Source organism: Megascapheus bottae, chromosome 16 (assembly GCF_031878675.1).
Source record: "Megascapheus bottae isolate mThoBot1 chromosome 16, mThoBot2.hap1, whole genome shotgun sequence".
Taxonomy (NCBI): domain Eukaryota; kingdom Metazoa; phylum Chordata; class Mammalia; order Rodentia; family Geomyidae; genus Megascapheus; species Megascapheus bottae.
The window spans coordinates 20,475,422-20,495,879 of NC_143524.1; the positions used below are offsets into that span (position 1 = coordinate 20,475,422).

Sequence of the window (20,458 nt, forward strand, 5' to 3'; positions counted from 1 at the left end):
CCTGGTCAAAGAGCACTACTTGCTAGCACAGGAATTCCTAAATCTGCTTTTATACCATCACCTTCTAGATCTTGGACCTGTACCGCCATAGGTTAGCAGCATGGAGGGTTGGTCTATGTTCCATCCACTCCCTTCCATGAAGGAATCAAGGATATGGCAAGTGAGCTTGCAATCCCACTGTTACATTTTCAGAATTTTTAAAGCCAGTTGTTAAACACTATTAAAAATTGCTACTTTAGGGTTAAACAAAAAAAATATATTTTAAAAACCCACAAATTTAGCCAGGCACAGTGGCTCATGCCTGTAATTCTAGCTATTCAGGAGGCTGAGATCTGAGGATCAAGGTTCAAAGCCAGCCCGGGTGCAAAAGAACCTGAGACTCTTATCTCCAATTAACCTCTAGAAAACAGGGAGTGGGCTTGGATCAAGGATAGGGTGGTAGCCTGGAGCTGCAGAGCTCAGGGACAACACCCAGGCCCAAGGGGTAGGGTGGTAGCTTTGAGCTGAAGAGCTCAGGGACACTGCCCAGGCCCAAGGATAGGGCGGTAGGGAGCCTTGAGCTGAAGAGCTCAGGCACAGTGCCCAGGCCAAGATCAAGCAAGTCCCATGACCCATTAAAAATACAAAAAACAAAAACCAAAAAAACATCACAAAAAACCCAAACCCAAACCAGAACCCCACAAATTCAGGGGCATGTGCTTGCTAGGGAGCCATGTCCCCAGCCTTTTTTTTTTTTTTTTTTGCTCTGCTTATTTATGTAAGGTCTTGGAGCTTTTTCGGAGGGCTGGTCTACTTACAGCCTCTGGTAGCTGGGATCACAGTAGTGAACCACCCTGCCAGGTCTATCGATGGAGATGGGATCTCACTAATTTTTTACCTACTGTCATAACCAGCTTATTGCTTGACAGTGCAGATCTCACTAATTTTTTGCTAACTAGTCCCAAACCTCACTTTTCCTGATCCCTGCCTCCTGAGAAGCTGGGATTACAGGTGTCTACCACAGCCAATTGTATGTTTAATGGTGGAAAGGGTACAAAATGGAGCATTAACATCCAACCTTTCCCCTATTCTACATCAATGGTATCATACTGAAATCAGAATATTTAAAGAACCCAGGAAACGGGAAAAATCAGGGAATCATCTAGATTTAAAGTAGTGAAAATGTAAATAATGTATGTTAAACTTTAAAACATGTCATGTTTATAGCTAGTACATTGTAAAAAATCACAAAATTTGAGGAATTATTCTGGCTGTATTGAAAAATTGTTTACTTAATTAAGTACACTTTTCACTGACAAGCCAAATTCCAATATAATCTTTTTTTGATTCATAAAAAGGAAAACACTAAACAACATTCTCAGTGCGACCATACATGCTCAATGTGTGTAGCAGACATAAAAGTTCTTGAAAACAGGTACAGCAACCAGGCAGTGGTAGCTCATGCCTCTAATCTTGAGGTTTGAGGATTGACGTATGAAGCCAGCCTTCTCAGACAAATCCCAGAGATTCTTACCTCCAATGAACCCACAGAAAAGCTGGAGGCAGAGGGGCTCAAGTGGTTAGAGCACCAGCCCTGAGCTAAGCAGGAATGCAAGGACCTGAGTTCAAGCCCTAGCATTAGAAAAAAAAGTCACTTAAAATCAGAGAAAGCAGATGTGAGAATTACTTTATAAAGTGAATTAATATTACAAAAACTGCACAGTAAATGTATTGATTAATATGCACATACATTTCTTCCCTAGAGAGCAGGTGGCTTCACATTTGCCCTGCAAGCCACTAAGCCAGGAACAAAGAATGCGTTGTACAACCTCATGGCTTGTATCTTATACATCCCAACATCCTTAGCATTTCGATTTACCATTCCCCCATCAAGAAACACACACACACACACACACACACACACACACACACACACACACACACACACACACAAAACCCACCAAGGATTATACAATTTCTTCAAAAGGCAAAGTTTTCCTTAAGACCCAAAGCAGACAATTTAATCTGCCTAATCCTTCCTTTGTAAGAAGGCAGCTTCTCAAGAAGCTGATGTGACCACACCTGCCTTGTGGAAAAATTGAGTTCTATCAGCTGACAGCCTTGGCTCCCAGCCCACTGAACCCAACCCACCCCACCAGTCCCCAAGAGCTGCCTCTTTGGCTGCACGGAGGGATACAAGAAGGGAAGGGGAGTTTGGGCCTTCCTGGCAAGATCTGGCAGGTTCAGGGTACAGGGAAGTGTGCAGTCTACTCTCCAACAGAGTACACGTGTGCACCATGACTTCCCACTTTTCCCATTTATTTCAGAATCATCACTGCTTGTGCTCTGAAAATTGGTCTGTGAAAGTGAAATAAAACAGTTTCCAGCCCCAAATAATACAAATTTAAGAAGTCCTGTTACCCAATGCTCTTGTTTGGTAACCTGAGTCATATGCCAATAACTAACATTAACCACTAAGGAGTTTCTTTCAGTGCAAAAAAAAAAAAATGCAAGGTAATTTTTCTTAAAAAAAAAAAAAAGGTCCCATCTTTATTCGAATCTATTTACGCTTACATCCCCATCCATGTGTCTATTCAATTGTTTTTGGATATTCAGAATGACAAAATTGTATATTCCAGTCTTCATGAGTCTGTTTTCCTTTAATCTTATCTCCCCACCCCACCCGGTCTATTTTATGTGTGTATGTCTCTGTGTGTGCTGGCACTGTGATGAACTCAAGGTCTGGGCACTGTCCCTTAGCTTTTTTGGTCATGGCTAGTTCACCACCATTTAAGTCACAGCTCTTCTTCTGGCTTTGGTTACTGGAGATAACAGTCTCATAGACTTTCCTGCCCTGGCTGGCTTCAAACCATGATCCTCAGATCTTAGCTTCTTGAGTAGCTAGAATTACAGGTGTGAGTCATCAGTGTCCATCCATTTTGTTTACCATAAAAAAGTCCACCAAATAGCTCTGTATCTATCATGAATTATAAATCCTTGATAAAATGTCATCCCTCAATTAGAGTGCAAGTTTTCCTTTAGTAAAAGTAAAAAAAAGAACAGGAGTCTTAAGCTAGGTGCTAGTGGCTCATGTCTATAATGGTAGCTATTCAAGAGATTAACATCTGCAGGATTGAGGGACAAAGCCAGCCAAGGGAGAAGAGTGTGAGACTCAATCTCAAACTAGCCAGCCAAATAATGGACTAGAGTCATGACTCAAGTGCTAGAGTGCCAGGTTGTCAGTAAGAAAAAAGAAAAAAAGCTGAGAGTATGAAGCCTTGAGTCCAAGCCCTGAAAATTGTACCAAAAAACAGTCTTCAGGTAAGTTGTTTCTGAATGTCTCATTTATAGAATTGTAATGCATTTACATACATACACACCCATATAAACAAGAAGACTTTTCTGATCCCCAAAGCAGCAAAAGAGCCGATGGCACCAACTTAAAAAAAAATAAACACATATCCGTTTGTCATAAAAAGGAAACTGGTTTCAGAACATTTTAGAAAATGCATGTCATGGAGTCATTGTGGTACATGAGTGCTTTTATCAATGTGTTCACCAATTAATCTCCCAGTCCCTCAAAAAGCAGTATTGTGTTTGATAAAGGACAATCTGAGGCCCAGAGGACAATTTTACTACTGATGATGAGTGGGTGATAGTAACAGGGCTGGAAAAGTTATACAGAAACATACCCAAGATACTTGCAAAACAACTTGGGAAAACCCAAGGAGATATTTCTACTTATCAAGCTGCTATCTACATGTATAGAAAGAAGGTACTTTCAACCACAAAGAAAATTATGCCTTACTTTTGCATTTCTTTTTCTGCACCTTTGATTCCAGAATGAAACTTAAAAAACTTTCTGGCTACCACTCAATAACTTGACCTCAAAATAAGAAGCTGGATGTGGTGTTTTCTGGTTTGACCCCTATTAATCTATGAGATGCCTCCCTTTTATGAACTGGAAAGTTACGGAAATAGATGATTTATTTATGCAGAGTTTGGAGGAAAGCAAATGTCAGGCCACTGTAGCTTTTGCCAGATTAACTTCTGGGTATGTATAATTCCTGTAGGAGATGCTACTGGGAAGCTGTTTCTAATATAACAAAAAGCAATAGTCCCCAACTCATAAAAAGTATTTTTTTTTTTTTTGTGCTAGTCTTGGGGCTTCAACTCAGGGCCTGGGCACTTTCTTTCAACTTTTCCTCAAGGCTAGTGCCGTGCCACTTGAGCTACAGCACCACTTCCAACTTTTTCTGAGCGCGTGATACCAAGGACTCAAACCTAGCACTCTGTGCATGCAAGGCAAGCATTCTACCACTAGGCTATGCTCCCAACCCCATAAAAAGAGTTCTTAATATGCTAGTCTATACTCCAAAATTATCTAACAATTCAAGCAAAAATGAATTTTAATTAGTTGAAGTGTTAAACATTTTAGATTTGTTGCAAGGCAGTATATCTCAAGCAATAATTGGATGGCATATATGGAAAAAAGCAAATCAAGCATCTGCAGTACAGAACTGAATAGGGAGATCCGTGATCAAATTACTAAACACAAATGACAAAAATACAAGACAGAGCCTCTCTGAGCTATGTACTATGTTCCAAATCAAAACTTTTTGTTTTTGAAATTTCTTTCATTTTTGAAATTTCTTTGATCATCTTTGGTTAAGACTGCATGTAATAAATCTGCAAATAAGGCAGATTTACTGCAACACAGTATTAGTGGATAGCTTCCTGTATTCTACACATCATTCTGCATATTTAGCATGTTTACTAACTCAGGTACCCACCATATTACTGGAAGTTACAAACCAAGCAGAGTAGACTCCATTTCCAAAAGAAACAGAAAAATGTCATGCTAGAGGTATAGTTCACATGGTAGAATGTCAGCCAAGCAAACAAAATGAATAAATACAAGATCCTCAGTCCAAACCAGATACCAACAAAATAACAATATCCTATATTTACAAAGAATTTCATACTTTACAAAATGCTATGAAGAATGCACATCAATTGATACTAGCCATATTTTTTTTTGTTGTTGGTCGTGAGGCTTGAACTCTGGGCCTGGGTGCAATCCCTGAGCCCCACAGCTCAAAGCTAGCACTCTACTCCTGAGTCACAGTGCCACTTCCAGTTTTCTGGTGGTTAATTGGAGATAAGAGTCTCATGGACTTTAGTACCCTAGATGGCTTTGAACTGTGATTCTCAGATCTCAGCCTCCTGAGTAGCTAAGATTACAGGTGTGAGCCACCAGCGCCCAGCCATAATTTTCTTTTAAACCCTGTATTTTCACGATAAAATAATTTTGGCAAATTTGCATTGAGAAATTTAAAAATATATCATTTTAGATGAGAAAATGAAAACTGATATAATTAATGATGATAATTATTTACACAGGAGTTTAAATCAAGATATTTAAACAATACTGTTTTAGGGATAATTAAAATTGGCTTAGACTTTGTGTATTGGTCCTAGGGCTTTAACTCAGGACCTACGTGCTATCCTTGAGCTTTTGCTCTCAAAGCTCGCATGCTACCACTTGAGCTACAGCTCCACTTGGAGACAAGAGTCTCACAAACTTTCTTGCCCAGTCTGGCTTAGAACTGTGAACTTCAGATCTTTGCTAGGATTATAGGCATTGAACCTCTGGCTCTAGGCTGGCTTAAATTTTTAAAAAAATAAAACCCACAAAGAAATGTAATAAATAGAAAAGTTTATAGATATACTCAAAGAAAAAAAGACTTAAGATGTTAATCATTTTTCCAAAGTTCATTTATATACTATAATTTCAATTACATAATATCCTCAGTATTGTAAACCTAGAAAAGTCACTTTTCTTTCCAATTTTGCCTTTCACCTCTTTTGAACACCATTGGAAACTATGAACACAAACAACTATGTAAAATGATTTTATTGAAAGGCTACTGTTTTATTTCATATATAAAAGTATAAATGTTTCCTGAAATACACCACTTACTACATGTAGATCACTAGAACTTTACTCCTTTCAGTACTGGCTGATGTTTGCCAAGAGGGAAATCACATCAATGGTTGCAGCAATATGTGATGTAACACATCCACTCCGCTTATTTCACAATTTCCTGTAGCATTCTGGTGTGCTCAACACACCTCCTTTTCTTTATTCTTTAAAGACATTGACCTAGTGCAGATCCTAATCACATTATGATTTCATTATGGCTAAAATTTTAGCTGTTTCCCACTGGAAAAGTACTCTGAGTTCTAATCTATATTGATTTTAGGACTAGAGTAAATTTAAGTAATTCTGCATCTTTTACTTTCTTCCTCAAAGATCTGAAATACTGCCTATTAATATTTAAACTAATGATTCTTATTCACATAAAATAGTTTTCATTTTTTCTCTTTCCAAACTGAGACAAAGCCCATTATGATGCACAGATCAAGGACAAATTTTCCTTCAAAACTAAAAGTTCAATGGCATTTTACTTCCTTTCCACACCCCCACTACACAATGTATGAAGTGACAGCACCCCCTGTCTTTCAGTGAAGGGTTACAGAAGCATATTTACTCTTCACACAATGCTCATATGGTTGGCTTATACACAGTTTAGTGTGAAGCTAAGTCCAAAATGCAATGAAATAAAAATCTAAAAATAGAAGTGACATTTGACATTGAACAAAAAAAATGGCAATAGCACATATAAACTTTTAGTGCTAAGTCAAGCAAAAGAGATTGGCCACTTGGTTATCTCATATTGTTACAGTATCTCACTTTGTTATCTGATATATTGAATTTATTTGTATTTGGTTATTTGAAATTTGATAGGGAAGGGGGGAAAACCAAGACGGGTGTGGGGTGTGGGGGGGAGGGTAATGGGTACCAAGACATGTGAAAGGGTATCAATGTATGTGAATTAATGCACCTTCTATCTGGCAAATATCATGTAACCCTTTTACTAATTACAATAAAATAAATAAATAAAGAGATTGGCCAGTAGTATGCCAGTTATTTTTATCTATCACAAAACAGTGAACTTATAATGTTAACTAGGAATTACAATCAGGATGAACAGAGACGTTTTGACTTAACAATTCTAATATTCATTGGCATTTTCATATACCCAAGTGTTAACTGGAATGTGTGTTGCTTTTCCCTTAAAGTCTTTTCAATATGTTCATCATTTCTAGTGTTTAAATGGAAAAAAAAAAAAAGACCACATACAAAGTGTCATCTTTCTCCTCTCAGTGAACATCTACCTCCCTGTGTTGACAATGCAGGAAGAGTGGGCGTACATATAACCCTTCCTCAAAATCATAATCCTTCCTCAAATCAGCCTTTTCTGTTTTCTGACTGTAAGCTACAACAGTATATTATTTTTAGAAATTACAATTGCCTAATCACTATAGGATACTAGAGCAAATATTTTAGTCAAAATAAACAAGCATTTGTTCCAAAACCCAAGAAGTTATACCAGGAGTGCAGCTGATTTGTGGAAAGCATGGGAGTGTTGTCCAGTCAGGATTTTGTGCAGGTCACAATAATTTTGTAAGGCAGACCGGGCTAGGTGCTGACCCCACAGGAAAACTGAAGTCTACCGCTAATGAGCACCTGTTCATGGAAAATAGAACTTCAAGCCAAACTTACTTGATGGCCACCTCCTGCTCTGTGTCTCAGTCTCAAAGTTAGGAAAAAGAGTAACAATTTCAGCTAAAACTCACTCTGAAAATAAGAGAAATTACTAAAGTTACTTTAAAACTGCATCTGGTAACAACTTTTAGCATAACTGTTATTTTTATTTTTTTTTCCAGTCCTGGGCTTGGGCTCAGGGTTTGAGCACTGTCCCTGGCTTTTCTCAAGGCTAGAGCTCTACCACTTGAGCCACAGCACCACTTCTGGCCTTTTGCTACATATGTGGTACCAAGGAATCGAACCTGGGTCTTCGTGCATGCTAGGCAAGCACTCTACCACTAGGCCAAACTCCAGGCCCTTAGCATAACTGTTAATATGACAGAAGATTCAAAGATTATTTTTAAAATGCTTGTTGAAAGTTGAGTAACTGAATTAAGCATTTTCTTAACAATCCAGAGATTGGGGCATTATTTCAGAAGGCTCTTTTGTTAGAGCTTATAACTTATGTCATACTACATACAACTTGTAGCAGATAGTCTTTCTTCTGCTGACTTATGTCAACTGATACTAACAGATTTCTTGTGAATGATGAATTAAGTTACCATTCATTACCATCCAATTTAAATACTTATCTTGCCAGTATAGCAGTTTCCAAAAGAGCGAAAGTTCCTCTAGCATTGATAATTAGTGAAAATTTCATACTACTGATGGATTAAAAAAAGAATTTTTCTCAACTGTTCTGCCTCTTGTTTATACTTTCCAAAGTTCTACATTCCTTGTTACTTTCCTAATGTCCTACTAATTTTAAATTCCCCTTTCTCCTGTCTAGTACTTTAAAGATGTTTCAGAGAAATTTCAAATGAACTTCAATGTCCTAGGAATAAATTCCTTAACCTAACATATAGAATAAAAAAATAGGAATCTTCATTTTCTCACATTTTACTGCACAATACAAACTTGGTTAAAATGCACTAAGAAACAACAAATTGTGTATGAATCAATTCTCTAAATGCCTGGGGAGGCGATAATAAAATTCATTCCAATATATTCCAACTCATGATGGTGAGCAGTCTCCATGTTTTTCATTTAACCAAATATTGTTGGTTTCCCTCACTCATCAGTTTTGTGTCTTTGACATTTCTTCTTTAGAAGATCACAGTTATAGAAGTGAAAAATAAGACGGATAGAAACATACATGGTTAAAACATATATGGCTTTATATATAACAAAAATTTTAATGATGTTGTCACAATCCCTTATAATATGATACTTATTTATCATTATCTCGAATAAACTTTTGTACATATCAAACTGTTCAAGTATATCTAGAGCAGTGTTTACACTAAGTTAACAGGCAACTCTTTGAAGCCTACTTCTAATTTTAATACAAGATAGAATTCTATCACTTTTTTGAGTTTACAATGTATTGTAAACATGGGATTTGAGCTGAACATGATTTTTTTCATCTTGTTACATTTGAACCCTTTTGTACAGCACCGGAGGTTAAAAATGGGTTTGACTACTCAAACCTTGTCCTCTTTATTAGTCATAGTTCATCACAATTTATTTCACAATAAACTCACACTGAAAATGAAGACAATGCAAGCCAGAAGCTTTCACTTTAAATAAATAAGCAACTTATCCACTTCATATTTAAATACCTAATTGTTTTCTTGGTAACACCTATTCACTGCACTTCCTGCCCGGGAGGACTAAGCAAGAAGGATAGGGTTTTCTAGGTTTGCTTTAAAACTTTCAAGAAACCTGGTAGCTAGTTCGTCGTCAACAACTCGGCTGTCACTTGACATGGTGACTGTGATGAACTGGTGTTGCTGCAGTGAGCCATTCCCCTCTTTGTCCTCAGTAAACTTCAGCACAGGGCGGGATCTCCCAACAGCCAAGATGCATGCCTGTGGAGGGTTGATCACCGCAGTGAACTCATCGATGCCAAACATTCCCAAGTTGGAAATACTAGACAGGGAGGAAAAAAGCTCTGAAACATAACTGTGCTGTGCCACCATATCATCCACCAATTTATTCAAAGATCAAGAGCCATATTGACATACGTAGGTAAATACTGTATCTACTATCATACATTTGGCATTCAAATGGAATTCTATCTGAAACAGAAAATGGAGCTCTGCAGGAAATGAGTAAGATTAATAAAGGAATTAAAATTATAATATGTAGCTGAAAAGAAACCAAGAAATACAACAGAACTCAACTCCCTGAAGATGTCAAATTCACTCCAACTAGTCCAAAGATTTTATGTAATCTCAATCAAAATTCCAGCAAGGAATGTGTTATATGTGGTGTTAGTGTGTGTGTGTGGGGAGGGGGAGAGAGCAAGAGAGGAAGAGGAGGAGGAGGAGGAAACTATGATGAAGGAGGAGTTAGAGGTAGGGAGGAGCGGGGCTGGGAGCTTAGTGATAGAGTGCTTGCCTAGCATACACACAGTCCCAGTCTCGGTACCATATATGTAGGAAAAGCTGGAAGTGGTACTGTCACTCAAGTGGTAGCGTGCTAGCCTTGAGAAAGCCCAAGGACAGGTTCTGAGTTCAAGCCCTAGGACTGGCAAAAAGAAAGAGAGTGAGGGAGGAGGAAGGAGGATAAAGGAAGGAAGGAAGGAAGGAAGAAAGAAAGGAAGGAAAGTAGGTAGGTGAGCACAGCAGCAGCAGCAGCAGAGGGAGAGGGAGGGAGGGAGGGAGGGAGGGAGGGAGAGGGAGAGAGAGAGAGAGAGAGAGAGAGAGAGAGAGAGAGAGAGAGAGAGAGAGAGAGAGGCAGAGAGAGACAGAGACACAGAGAGAGAGAGAGACAGAGACAGAGAGACAGAGACAGAGAGACTTACTCTGAAATTTTAGATAAAAAGCCAGGACATAACCTTGAGAAGGAACCAAACTGTGAGATTTTTTTCCCCCAGATATCCAAAGTTTTAGCTTTGTGGTAACTGAGCCAAGTACACACAAATAGTCAACAGGAAAAAAGAGATACAGATCACTTTTTCAATTTTATGGAAATCTTTTCAATAAATAAACTTGGTTAATTTAATATTCTAACAGGAAAAAAGAACATTGATTCCTATTTTGTGTCATAGGATAATACAATTTTAGACTCTGACATACAAGTGAAAAGTATATTGTAAAGCTTCTTGATGACAACACAGAAGAAAAACTTCATGGGAGAAGCAAAAACTCATATTAGAAAACGTTGCCAGGAAGTATGAAGAAAAATGCTAAGAAACAGTGACTTCACTAAAATTCAGAACTTTTGCTCATAAAAAATATATCCATGGGCTGGGAGCATAACCTAGTGGTAGAGTCCTTGCCTAGCATGCACAAAGCCCTGGGTTTGATTTCTCCATAACACATACACAGAAAAAGCAGGAAGTGGTAGGGCGCTAACTTGAGCTAAACATGTCCAAGGACAGTGAGTTCATAGCCCAGGACTGGCAAAGAAACAAACAAAACTCAACAGGAGATATATATATATATATATCTCAAAAAGAATCCGATTGTCATTTTGTGCTAGCTAATGTCTATACAAAGTAATGCTTATTTGAATACCAAAGGGGTTCGTATAGCATTTCTATGAATGCCTGACTAGGATAAAGAGTATTTTCACATATTCTGTTGGTTAAATAAACTGTGATATTTACTTAAAATAAAAATAAGATAAATAAATGAAAGGGTTGACAGAGACTTATTCTTATATCTAGCAGCTTGATTCTATTGAGAATTAAGAATAATTTAAATTTTACCTAAAAGATCCTCCTTGATATTCTTCAGGTAATAATTTTCCATCTCTTGCTTTCTTTGATAGAGCCTGAGAAAAATACAAACATTGCATGACAACAAAAAAAATGCGATATCTAATCATGTGACTTGAATATGTGCATAGAGTACACTCTCATCTCTGATGTCTCTCACTCTTTAATTGGCAGTACTAGAGTTTGGTAAGCTGGGGTTTCTGCTAATAAGGCAAGCACTTAGTATGAGCTACATTTCCAGTTGTTCTTACATGTCTTGATCTGTTTTTATAAGATGTTTGCCTATATTTTCCCCTACAAGAAAAAAAATTTAACATAAGTCCCTCTTTTCAACCCAACAGGTTTTATTGTTGTTGTTGTTGTTCTTTTCCCCCACTTTGTTTGCCAGTGCTGGGCTTGAGCACTGTTCTTGGGTTTTCTCAAGGCTAGAGCTCTACCACTTGGGCAATAGCACCACTTCCAGTGTTTTCTATGTATGTACCGAGGAAACCTGGGTATTCGTGCATGTTAGGCAAGCTCTCTACCACTAGGCCAAATTCCCCGCCTCTCAACCCAACAGGTTTTAAAGACTATATCCAATGATAAACAATCAAAGGAGTATACACAACCCCCACCAATGCAATGTATATCTTTCAGTGTTCATTTCATTTATATCCACAATATACATCTCAAACAATGTAAAGAAAAAATAGAATTTCATACTTCACTTCTGAATATCTTATATTGCTTAGGTTTTTTAATGTCTGCTTTAACATTCTAAAAAATGTATTGACCATTAATTTATTTAGTCATTTTTCTGATGTTATAATTCAGCTCACTGAATTAGCAGAGATAATTTTTTGATAAATTACAATACCTTAAAGACTGTCTTTTTAGGCTCTTGATTTCTAATATTTCCTGACTAAACAAGTCCAATTACACAAGCAATGCAGTAGTAACTAGCTGCATACCACTCAACAATACCAACTTCTAGACTAGAACTGACATATGGCAATGAAATGTCTTTTCAAAGACTGACTGGGTTAAGAAAGTATGAGGAATCTACCATAGCTAACAGAAGCTACAGGGTATGCACGAAAAAGAAGGAGAAAGGTGATATAACACAGAGATGATTAAGTATGAGCTCCACCATTCAACTGCCTGAATATGAATACATCCTTACCCAGGATTAACACTATTAATGAAAAGCATTTCGCCCACAGCTTCTCATACTGTAAGTTCACAAGTGGAATGCTGGTGACAAAAGGCTGATAGAGAAGCTCAAGCAGCCAGATGTCAGTAAACCTTCAGAGTTTAGTTCTTCAGTGCTAAGGGTTACAGGGAATGCAAAGGCATTCCTGGGACCATTCAATTCCACAGCATTCTGACTGCCTTCCTGTTGCCAGGAGGTTGCTGAGGCTATACCCTGACCTTTTCAACTTAGGTTCTTTCAAGACGCAAGGAATACAGAAAGCTAATATATTATTTCAAGAAATCTGTGTTAGGGCAGTAAAGTTACTAGCTTGTTCAGATTCAAAAATCAAAGAAATGATCCTATAATGGTTAACATTTAAAAATAAGAAAATCTTAGTTGACCTTGCAATAACTAATGTTTATTTAGTACTTTATTCTTTACATGGCCTTTTCCCTTCCCCTCCCATTAGTTATGAAGTTTAAAATCAGGGCTTGATGCTTGTTAGACAGACCCTCTAGCACTTGACTTCTATCTTCAGCCTCTTTGTTTTGCACTGATTATTTTCAAAGTAGGGTCTTGTTTTATGCTCAGGTCAGTCTGGGCTGGGATCATACTTCCCTGGGTTCTGGAGCTTGCACCACTGGGTCTAACCAGCGCACTTCCCTAGTAGCTATCACAGGCAGAGTCATGGTCTAGCTACTGGCCGAGGAGACTTCAACTTTTCTTCCCAGACTGGCCTCAAACCTCCATCTCCCATTCTCTGTCTACCTAACAAGTAGGTTTACAAGCTTAAGCCACCATGCCTGACATTATGCTATTTCAACAGTTAGTCTCATTTTAACTTCACAACATCACTAAAAGATATGCATTCTCACTGCTGATGAAAACCTTTATGAATCAAAAGTGTACAGAATAGACACTAATCTCCTACTTTCACTTTTCCATTTGTGACTTGTGGTCAATTTCAGCCTGAAAATATTAAACAAAAAAGTATAGACAGAAACAAAGCAAAAGTTTTAAACTGCATGTTTTGAGCAACATAAAATTTCGACCTATCCGAAACAAGAATTATTCCTTTGTATAGGGTATTCACGTACGTAGGCTAGTGGCACATTAGCCATATGGTAGCTGTCTCAGTACCAGATCAACTGTCCTTGTTTAACAGTGGTGCTCGTGTTCACATAATTCTTATTGTACTGGACAACAGCCCGAAGAACAAGAAAAATGATGCCTACAATTTTATCATGATATATCTATATCTATATCTATATATATCTGTAACTGCTCTATTTTATCATGCTCTTTTTTGTTTTTTGTTATTTTTACTGTTACTCTGTGTTACTATACTGTGGGCATTTACACACTGAACTACATACAGGGAGGTTCTAAGCATTCATGGGAGGTGTGTGGGACTGTAATTTATTGTAATTAATACAAGGGTTACATTATATTTGCCAGATAGAAGGGACTACTTACTTATATACCAACTTTGACTTTTGAACTGACCAAATTAATATCACCTTTCAATTAGGAGAAACAGTTGCATTTTTATCTATACAATCATATTTGGCTGTTCTTTTCAGGAGAATGAAGAAAATTCTATTCTATGTGTTTAAAAACTTATATTCACGGGTTTATTTTGGACAAATAGACCTATAGACACTGTCAGCTCTCCAAAGAAGTCATATCTCCTTTCTTTTATCTTATAAGCCATTTTACTACCAAACATACATCATGTTCTTGGTAAGTGGAAAGAAAGCAAACACTTATCCAAATGAGTCTGAAAATTCCAGTATAAAAACTTCAAGACCTGTGATACTTCTACTATGAAATACCCTTGGAAATTATTGCAGCTGTCAAAACTGAAAGCTGACTTCCTTCCTATATTTCTGCTTCCTCAGTGTGACATTTTTTTTTTGGGGGGGGGGAATCACATTTCTACAGACTAGAGAAAAAAAAACAAAACAAAACAAAGAAAGACTACTTTTCAAGTGACCCAGGAAAAATCACGTACTTTTGCCACTGGAAATACTAAGTAGTTTTAGTGGCGTCAAGTTTAGAGAAGTGAACAAACTTGAAGAGTAGAATGTTGCTAGCATCAAGATCTACCTATTACCAGACTCATGGAAAAAAATTTTTAGCTGTTGTTTCAACTTTGAATTTTAAAGATTGTGACAAAAAATTTGTCTAGAAGTCTTGTCAGTCATATCTGTATAAACATAAAAAACCTAAGCAGAAAGGTAAGAATTACTTGGTAATACCTTCTCCTCACAGAAATACCAGAGTGACTAGATGATGTGGAGACTGTCAGATAGTAACTAAAAACAACGTTTTTGAAAGCAGTTTTTCTTAAGACCTACCTTTACAGACTTCGAAATTTCCTGTATTCCTTTCGCAGCAGCATCTTTTATGATTGGAGTAATTAAACCTTTATCTGTTGCCACAGCCACTGAAATGTCAATAGAAGATAGCTGTTTTGGGCCAGTCCCATCCCAGCTGACATTAACACCTGGCATTTGCTGGGAAACAGAGCAAACATGTTAAGAGAGAAGCAGTTTTTGTCAAAGAAAAATAATTAACATTATTATACCCTTTCCAAAGCAAATAAACTAATCTAAAAAGTTCTTTTCCATACACGCACCAAAAAAAAAATCCCTCCAAGCCTTCAGTATAGCATTAAAAAATTCGCCTTTTAAAACTGCTATTATAAATGTGATGTAAAGAGGGGTTCCAGTTACATAAGTCAGGTAAAGAGTACATTTCTCTTTGGACAATGTCACCCCTTCCCTCCTCTCTCTTAGATTTCCCTTCCCATCCCCATCTACATAGTGTCTACTGAGTAACACAGCTGCATTGTTCACCTTTTGTCCCTCCATTTCTGTGCTCCTCCTGACCCTACCAGAGACAGATAAATGAACACACAAAAAGAAAAGAAATACAACAAATTATAAACGTTTCATTTCCATTTCCTGGAATTCATTTTGATAAAGATGACTTTATCTCATCAGAAGCATATAGGCATTGTGCTTTTGTGTTCCCCTCCTAAGAATATCCTCCTTTGGTTTCACTGTGTGTGACCGCTGAGCAGCCTGTATAATTTATAGTTTATTATGTCCTGGTGTATTCTAGATCCAGTTTCTGCAAATGAGAGAAAACACGTGCCATTTGTTTCTCTGGGCTTGACTTATCTCATTTAACACAATTTGTTCCAGGTCAGTACACATTTAAGTGTGGAAAACACCAATTAGATTCTCCCTTTACTATGTACATTCTTTGGGACCACTGCTCCAGGAGGAATTTCCCACGTTACTCAGGCTTCTTAGTGTCATGATGGGCTCTGTTACCATGGGAAACATCACTGTTTAGTGGATCTTCCCATTTCTGCATTCCTGGGACTGACTGTCCATTTACTCAACAAAACCACAAAGGCTCAGCCCCTCAAAAGACTTACCATTCTTCATAAGCATCATGGAAATGAACAAAACAAAATCCTCCCAAATTATCTTTCAACATTCTCACCCATCCCTCCCTATCTCTTCTTCCTTCCCTCACTCTTCTTAATTTTGTACAATATACATCAGATTTTTCATTGCATTCGCCCCACTTCTCTTCATTTTGTCCACCTGGCAAATAAATTTAATTAGGAAACTATATAGTAAAAAACCCATGAGGGGTCAGGAACATGGCCTAGTGGTAAGGGTGCTTGCCTAGCATGCAAAAGCCCTTGGTTCGATTTCTTGATACCACATACTCAGAAAAAGCCAGAGTGGTGCTGTGGTTCAAGTAGCAGTGAGCTAGCCTTGAGAAAGCTCAAGAACAGTGCTCAGGCCCTGAGTTCAAGCTCCAGGACTGAAGGGAGAGGGTAGGAGGGGTGGAGGAGGGGGAAAAGGATGGGACACTGTCTAAAATGCATTTAAAATATTCAACATTTAAGATGTATTTTAAGACTATTAATAAAAGAGTAATTGAAATGTACTACACATTCAAGTTTTCTAACCAAATATTTCTAAATACACATACTAAAACAAATAGCTGAACAAAAATAAATATGTAAACAAACCAAAAAAACCCCAAAACCTCCTATCATACTAAAAACATAAAAAATATACAGTAATAAAAGCAAGACAAAGTTTAGAATAACTCCAGTGAGGATATTGGAAAAACTCTAAAATGTAAAAATTGGGTTAATAATTCTGGGTAATTGGATGAAACAGATGTTATGCTGAGAAAACATACATTTTCATAATTTGGGGGCATGGTACCTGGGTCTGAATTCAGGGACTCCTGTCTGCTATGCAGGTACCCTACCATTTGATCCCTGCCCCCAACCCTTCTGTGTCTCTGTTTTCCAATTACAGGTCTCAATCCCCCTAACTCTGCTTCCCAAATAGCTGGAATGAAGTACCCTCATGCCTGATCCAAGCTTCCATAATTGATTAAAATTGAAATTACAGTCAAGAATTATGCAGATGGAAAATGGGAAAATTGCCAAGATTCCCACTTCAAAATTCAAGATAGATTCAAATATATTTATTGGCAAATTCCATAAAACCATAAGTAAAATTCCTTATAACTGATATAAACACAGATAAAAAAGAATCCAAACACACTTAATATATAATTTTTACTTGCGTTTTATACCCTATTCCAAATCCAAAAGCAGACCCCACTGGTACCACTTTTCCACCTCACCCCAGCTCTACTGTTACTCTAATCAGGTATTATCTTTTTTTTTTTTTTTTTTGGTCAGTTGTGGGACTTGAACTCTGGGCTTGGGCATTGTCCTACTGCCCTATCCCTTGAACCACAGCACCATCTCCAACTTTCTAGAGGTTAACTGGAGATAAGAGTCTCACAGATTTTAGTGATCAGGCTGGCTTTGAACAGCGATTCTCACATCTCAGCCTCCTGAGTAGCTAGGATTATAGGTGTGAATGATGGGTATGCTATGCTATTTTTGCCTTGGTCACTCTATTCTAGAGACCAGAGCAGCTTTTCCTCTTTATAATATAAGGCATGAGCTATGTTAGGTTACTTTAAAACTTTCCAAATGCTTCTTTCTGATTCATAATAAAATTTCCAGTCCTCCTCATGGTCAAAAAGGCCTCATGTACAGTGGTCCTCCTTCAATTCTTCCTTTTCAAAACTTCTAATTTTCCACTCTGTTTTTACTATCCGTTCTACTATCTATGTTTAAAGTTAATAACACACTCACTAGAGTCCAGCTGTCTGGAATGTTCTTCTATCAGATATCTATTAGGCTCTCTGACTTCTCTCCCATCCTTTTCCCTTTCTTCCTTCCCTCCTTCTTTCTTTCTCTTTTGTTCATGTCTTCATTATGGCATTGCCACAGAGGCCTTAGAAAACAGCATCATAGTTATTCTACATCATTATTCCCATTATTCTGCTTTCTTTTTCCTCTAACATTTTCACCATCTGACTTATTTGTCTGTTTACCCCAACTACAAAATAGTCCTTGTGATAGTAGAAACTATGCAGGACTTCACCCACTACTATACCTTTACTGCTTAAAATGCACTTAGCACAATATAGAGTAAATGGTCTCTATACTGCTATAATTAGTTTGTGAGCCCTTTGGATTCTTAGCTTCTTCATCTGTATAACATAGGAAAGTATACACAGAAGTGTCACAATGGAATGCACACCCTGCCTATGCAGTGACCACTGCCCACTAATAAAAATAGTTTTAAAAATAAAGGAAAGTAATAGGATATTTTTTATTAATAAAAGTATAAGAATCCCCAAACACAAGATTATTCTAAAAGCCAGTATTACTAGGAGTTTGTTACTTACTTTAAGAGTAACAGCTGCTGCCTTGATGATAAAATCATTTACTGAAACTTTAATGTCACCTGAAAGAAAAATAATTGTATTGAAATTAGTATTCATGCTGGGCGTGGTGGCTCACACTAGTAATCCTAGCTACTCAGGAGGCTGAGATCTGAGGATAAAAGTTCAAAGCCAGCCTGGGCACAAAAGGACCTAAGACTCTTATCTTCAATTAACCTTTAGGAAAATGGGAAGTAGGGCTTGGCTCAAGGGTAGGGTAGTAGCCTTGAGCTGAAGAGTTCAGGGACAGCACCCAGGTCAAGCACCATGAATCCCCCCACCCACATACACAAAATAGTCTTCATAATAAAATTTTAACATTGACTGTTAAGATTTCAAACTTATAAATTACAAATGGCCCTAGCAAAAGGTGATAACAAATATTGTTTAATCAAGTGGTAAGATTCCCTTGATTAGAAACAAACTTATATGAAGGCTTGGATAAAAATAATAGCCATGAATAGAAGTGTACTTTCAGAGGCTGGGAATGTAGTTCAGTGGTAATGCATGTGCTTAGCATGTGCAAGAGCCTGAGTCTGATTTCCAGCACCGCTTAACTCTTAGCAAAACCTTTTTGCGAGCCTTGATTATACTTTCTGAACCCTAAAGGATACATTAAAACTATAACCTAAAGAGTCAACACCAATGTCTCTCAAAGATCATGATCACTCTGTATTGTCTGGCTAGAAAACTTACAAGATGATTCATTTATTTCTCATTTTCAAATGTCCTTATTTTACAGATACGTTATGATATATTAACTATATCAGAAGAGTGCAGCATGTAAATATATTAGCTATATATACACTTACAAGAGGTGTTTCAAATGTTTTTTTGTACTACTAAGGTGTATACATTTTTACCAGCAGAATATACAAGGTATAATAAACAAGAGCTGTTTCTCACAACAGGATATATAGCAAAGGCCAACTATGAAGCAATGTTGGCATGGGTCCTAAATGCAATGAGTAAATGGGTTCTCCACCTAGACTTACAGTGAATGCACTTGAGTCAGTTTCCTTCCAGTATACATAATGATTTTAAGATAAAGCTGGAGTCTCCTCCCTTTCACACAGTACTGATAAAAACATCTGATCATAACTGATGCTTTGCTTTTGCTGATGAATAAGTGGTACTGGAAAATGAACACATTTGATTCTTTCTTACAAGGGCTTTTTAGAAAAAGACATTAAGACCACAATTTAGGCTTTGGAATATGGGAAGAAATACACAATTCTATTATTAGAGTACCATGGAATTTTATGTGAACAAGCAGCACATTTCAAAAGTATCCTGGAGATTGTAGATAAATTGCCATAAACCAATGTACTGGTCAACTGTCCAGATAAAAGTTACTCTTCTAATTGTGATATTCAGAAATATGTAAGTATTCTGATTTGACTGTTTCTTTAATCTTAAAATTCTCTTTAAGAGTAGAAATATAAATGGATCTCCAGCATTCAAGAATGTGAGATCTGAGGATTGTGGTTTAAAGCCAGCCTGGGTAGGAAAGTCTGTGAGACTTTTATCTCCCATTAACTACCAAAAGGGGCAGTGAGTGCCCAGACCCTGAGTTCAAGCCCGACAACCGGCAAACCAACCAACCAAACAAACAACAAAAAAACCCTTTTAATGATAATCATACAAAAGATTTGTCTATCTAAATTCAAATGCATTTGTATGATACTGTTATGAACTCCTCTGCCTAGTTTTCATAGTCTGCCTCTTAGGTATACCCTTAGGTATACGGAGTGAAGAACGACAGCCACCACCAGTAACTCTGTAACTCCAAACCTACCACCTGATTCCGCAGTCCTCACCTAGCATTCAGTCTTCGATGCATTTCACGAATTCTTGGGTGGATCACTTTACCTTGAAACACTTCCATCACTTGCTCCTTTGTCCCCATACACTCTGGGTTTTCTTCCTTTTATCTACTCACTCATCTTAATCCCTTTTTCCTCAATCGTGGCATCTCCTAAACGAGAAGTTCCATCCCATACATTGGATATTACTGCTAAAACAAGAGTTCCCCAAAACTCTTCCTTCTTTTTCTTCCTGCTAGCACTAATCT

At 37.5% G+C, this 20,458-nt stretch overlaps 1 protein-coding gene across 1 annotated transcript in view; it reads right to left on the minus strand.

The window, feature by feature from the left end:
- Positions 1-7,958: 7,958 nt before the first annotated feature.
- The window catches only part of Pdhx (pyruvate dehydrogenase complex component X), a 45,186-nt gene continuing 32,686 nt past the window's right edge, over positions 7,959-20,458 (minus strand). Inside the window, exons 8-11 of the mRNA XM_090347889.1 lie at positions 18,349-18,407; positions 14,895-15,053; positions 11,352-11,416; positions 7,959-9,565 (exon numbers count right to left, since the gene is read on the minus strand). Of these exons, the coding sequence (XP_090204015.1) occupies positions 9,307-9,565; positions 11,352-11,416; positions 14,895-15,053; positions 18,349-18,407 (542 nt within the window). The 3' untranslated portion in view covers positions 7,959-9,306. The remainder of the gene's footprint in view (positions 9,566-11,351; positions 11,417-14,894; positions 15,054-18,348; positions 18,408-20,458) is intronic.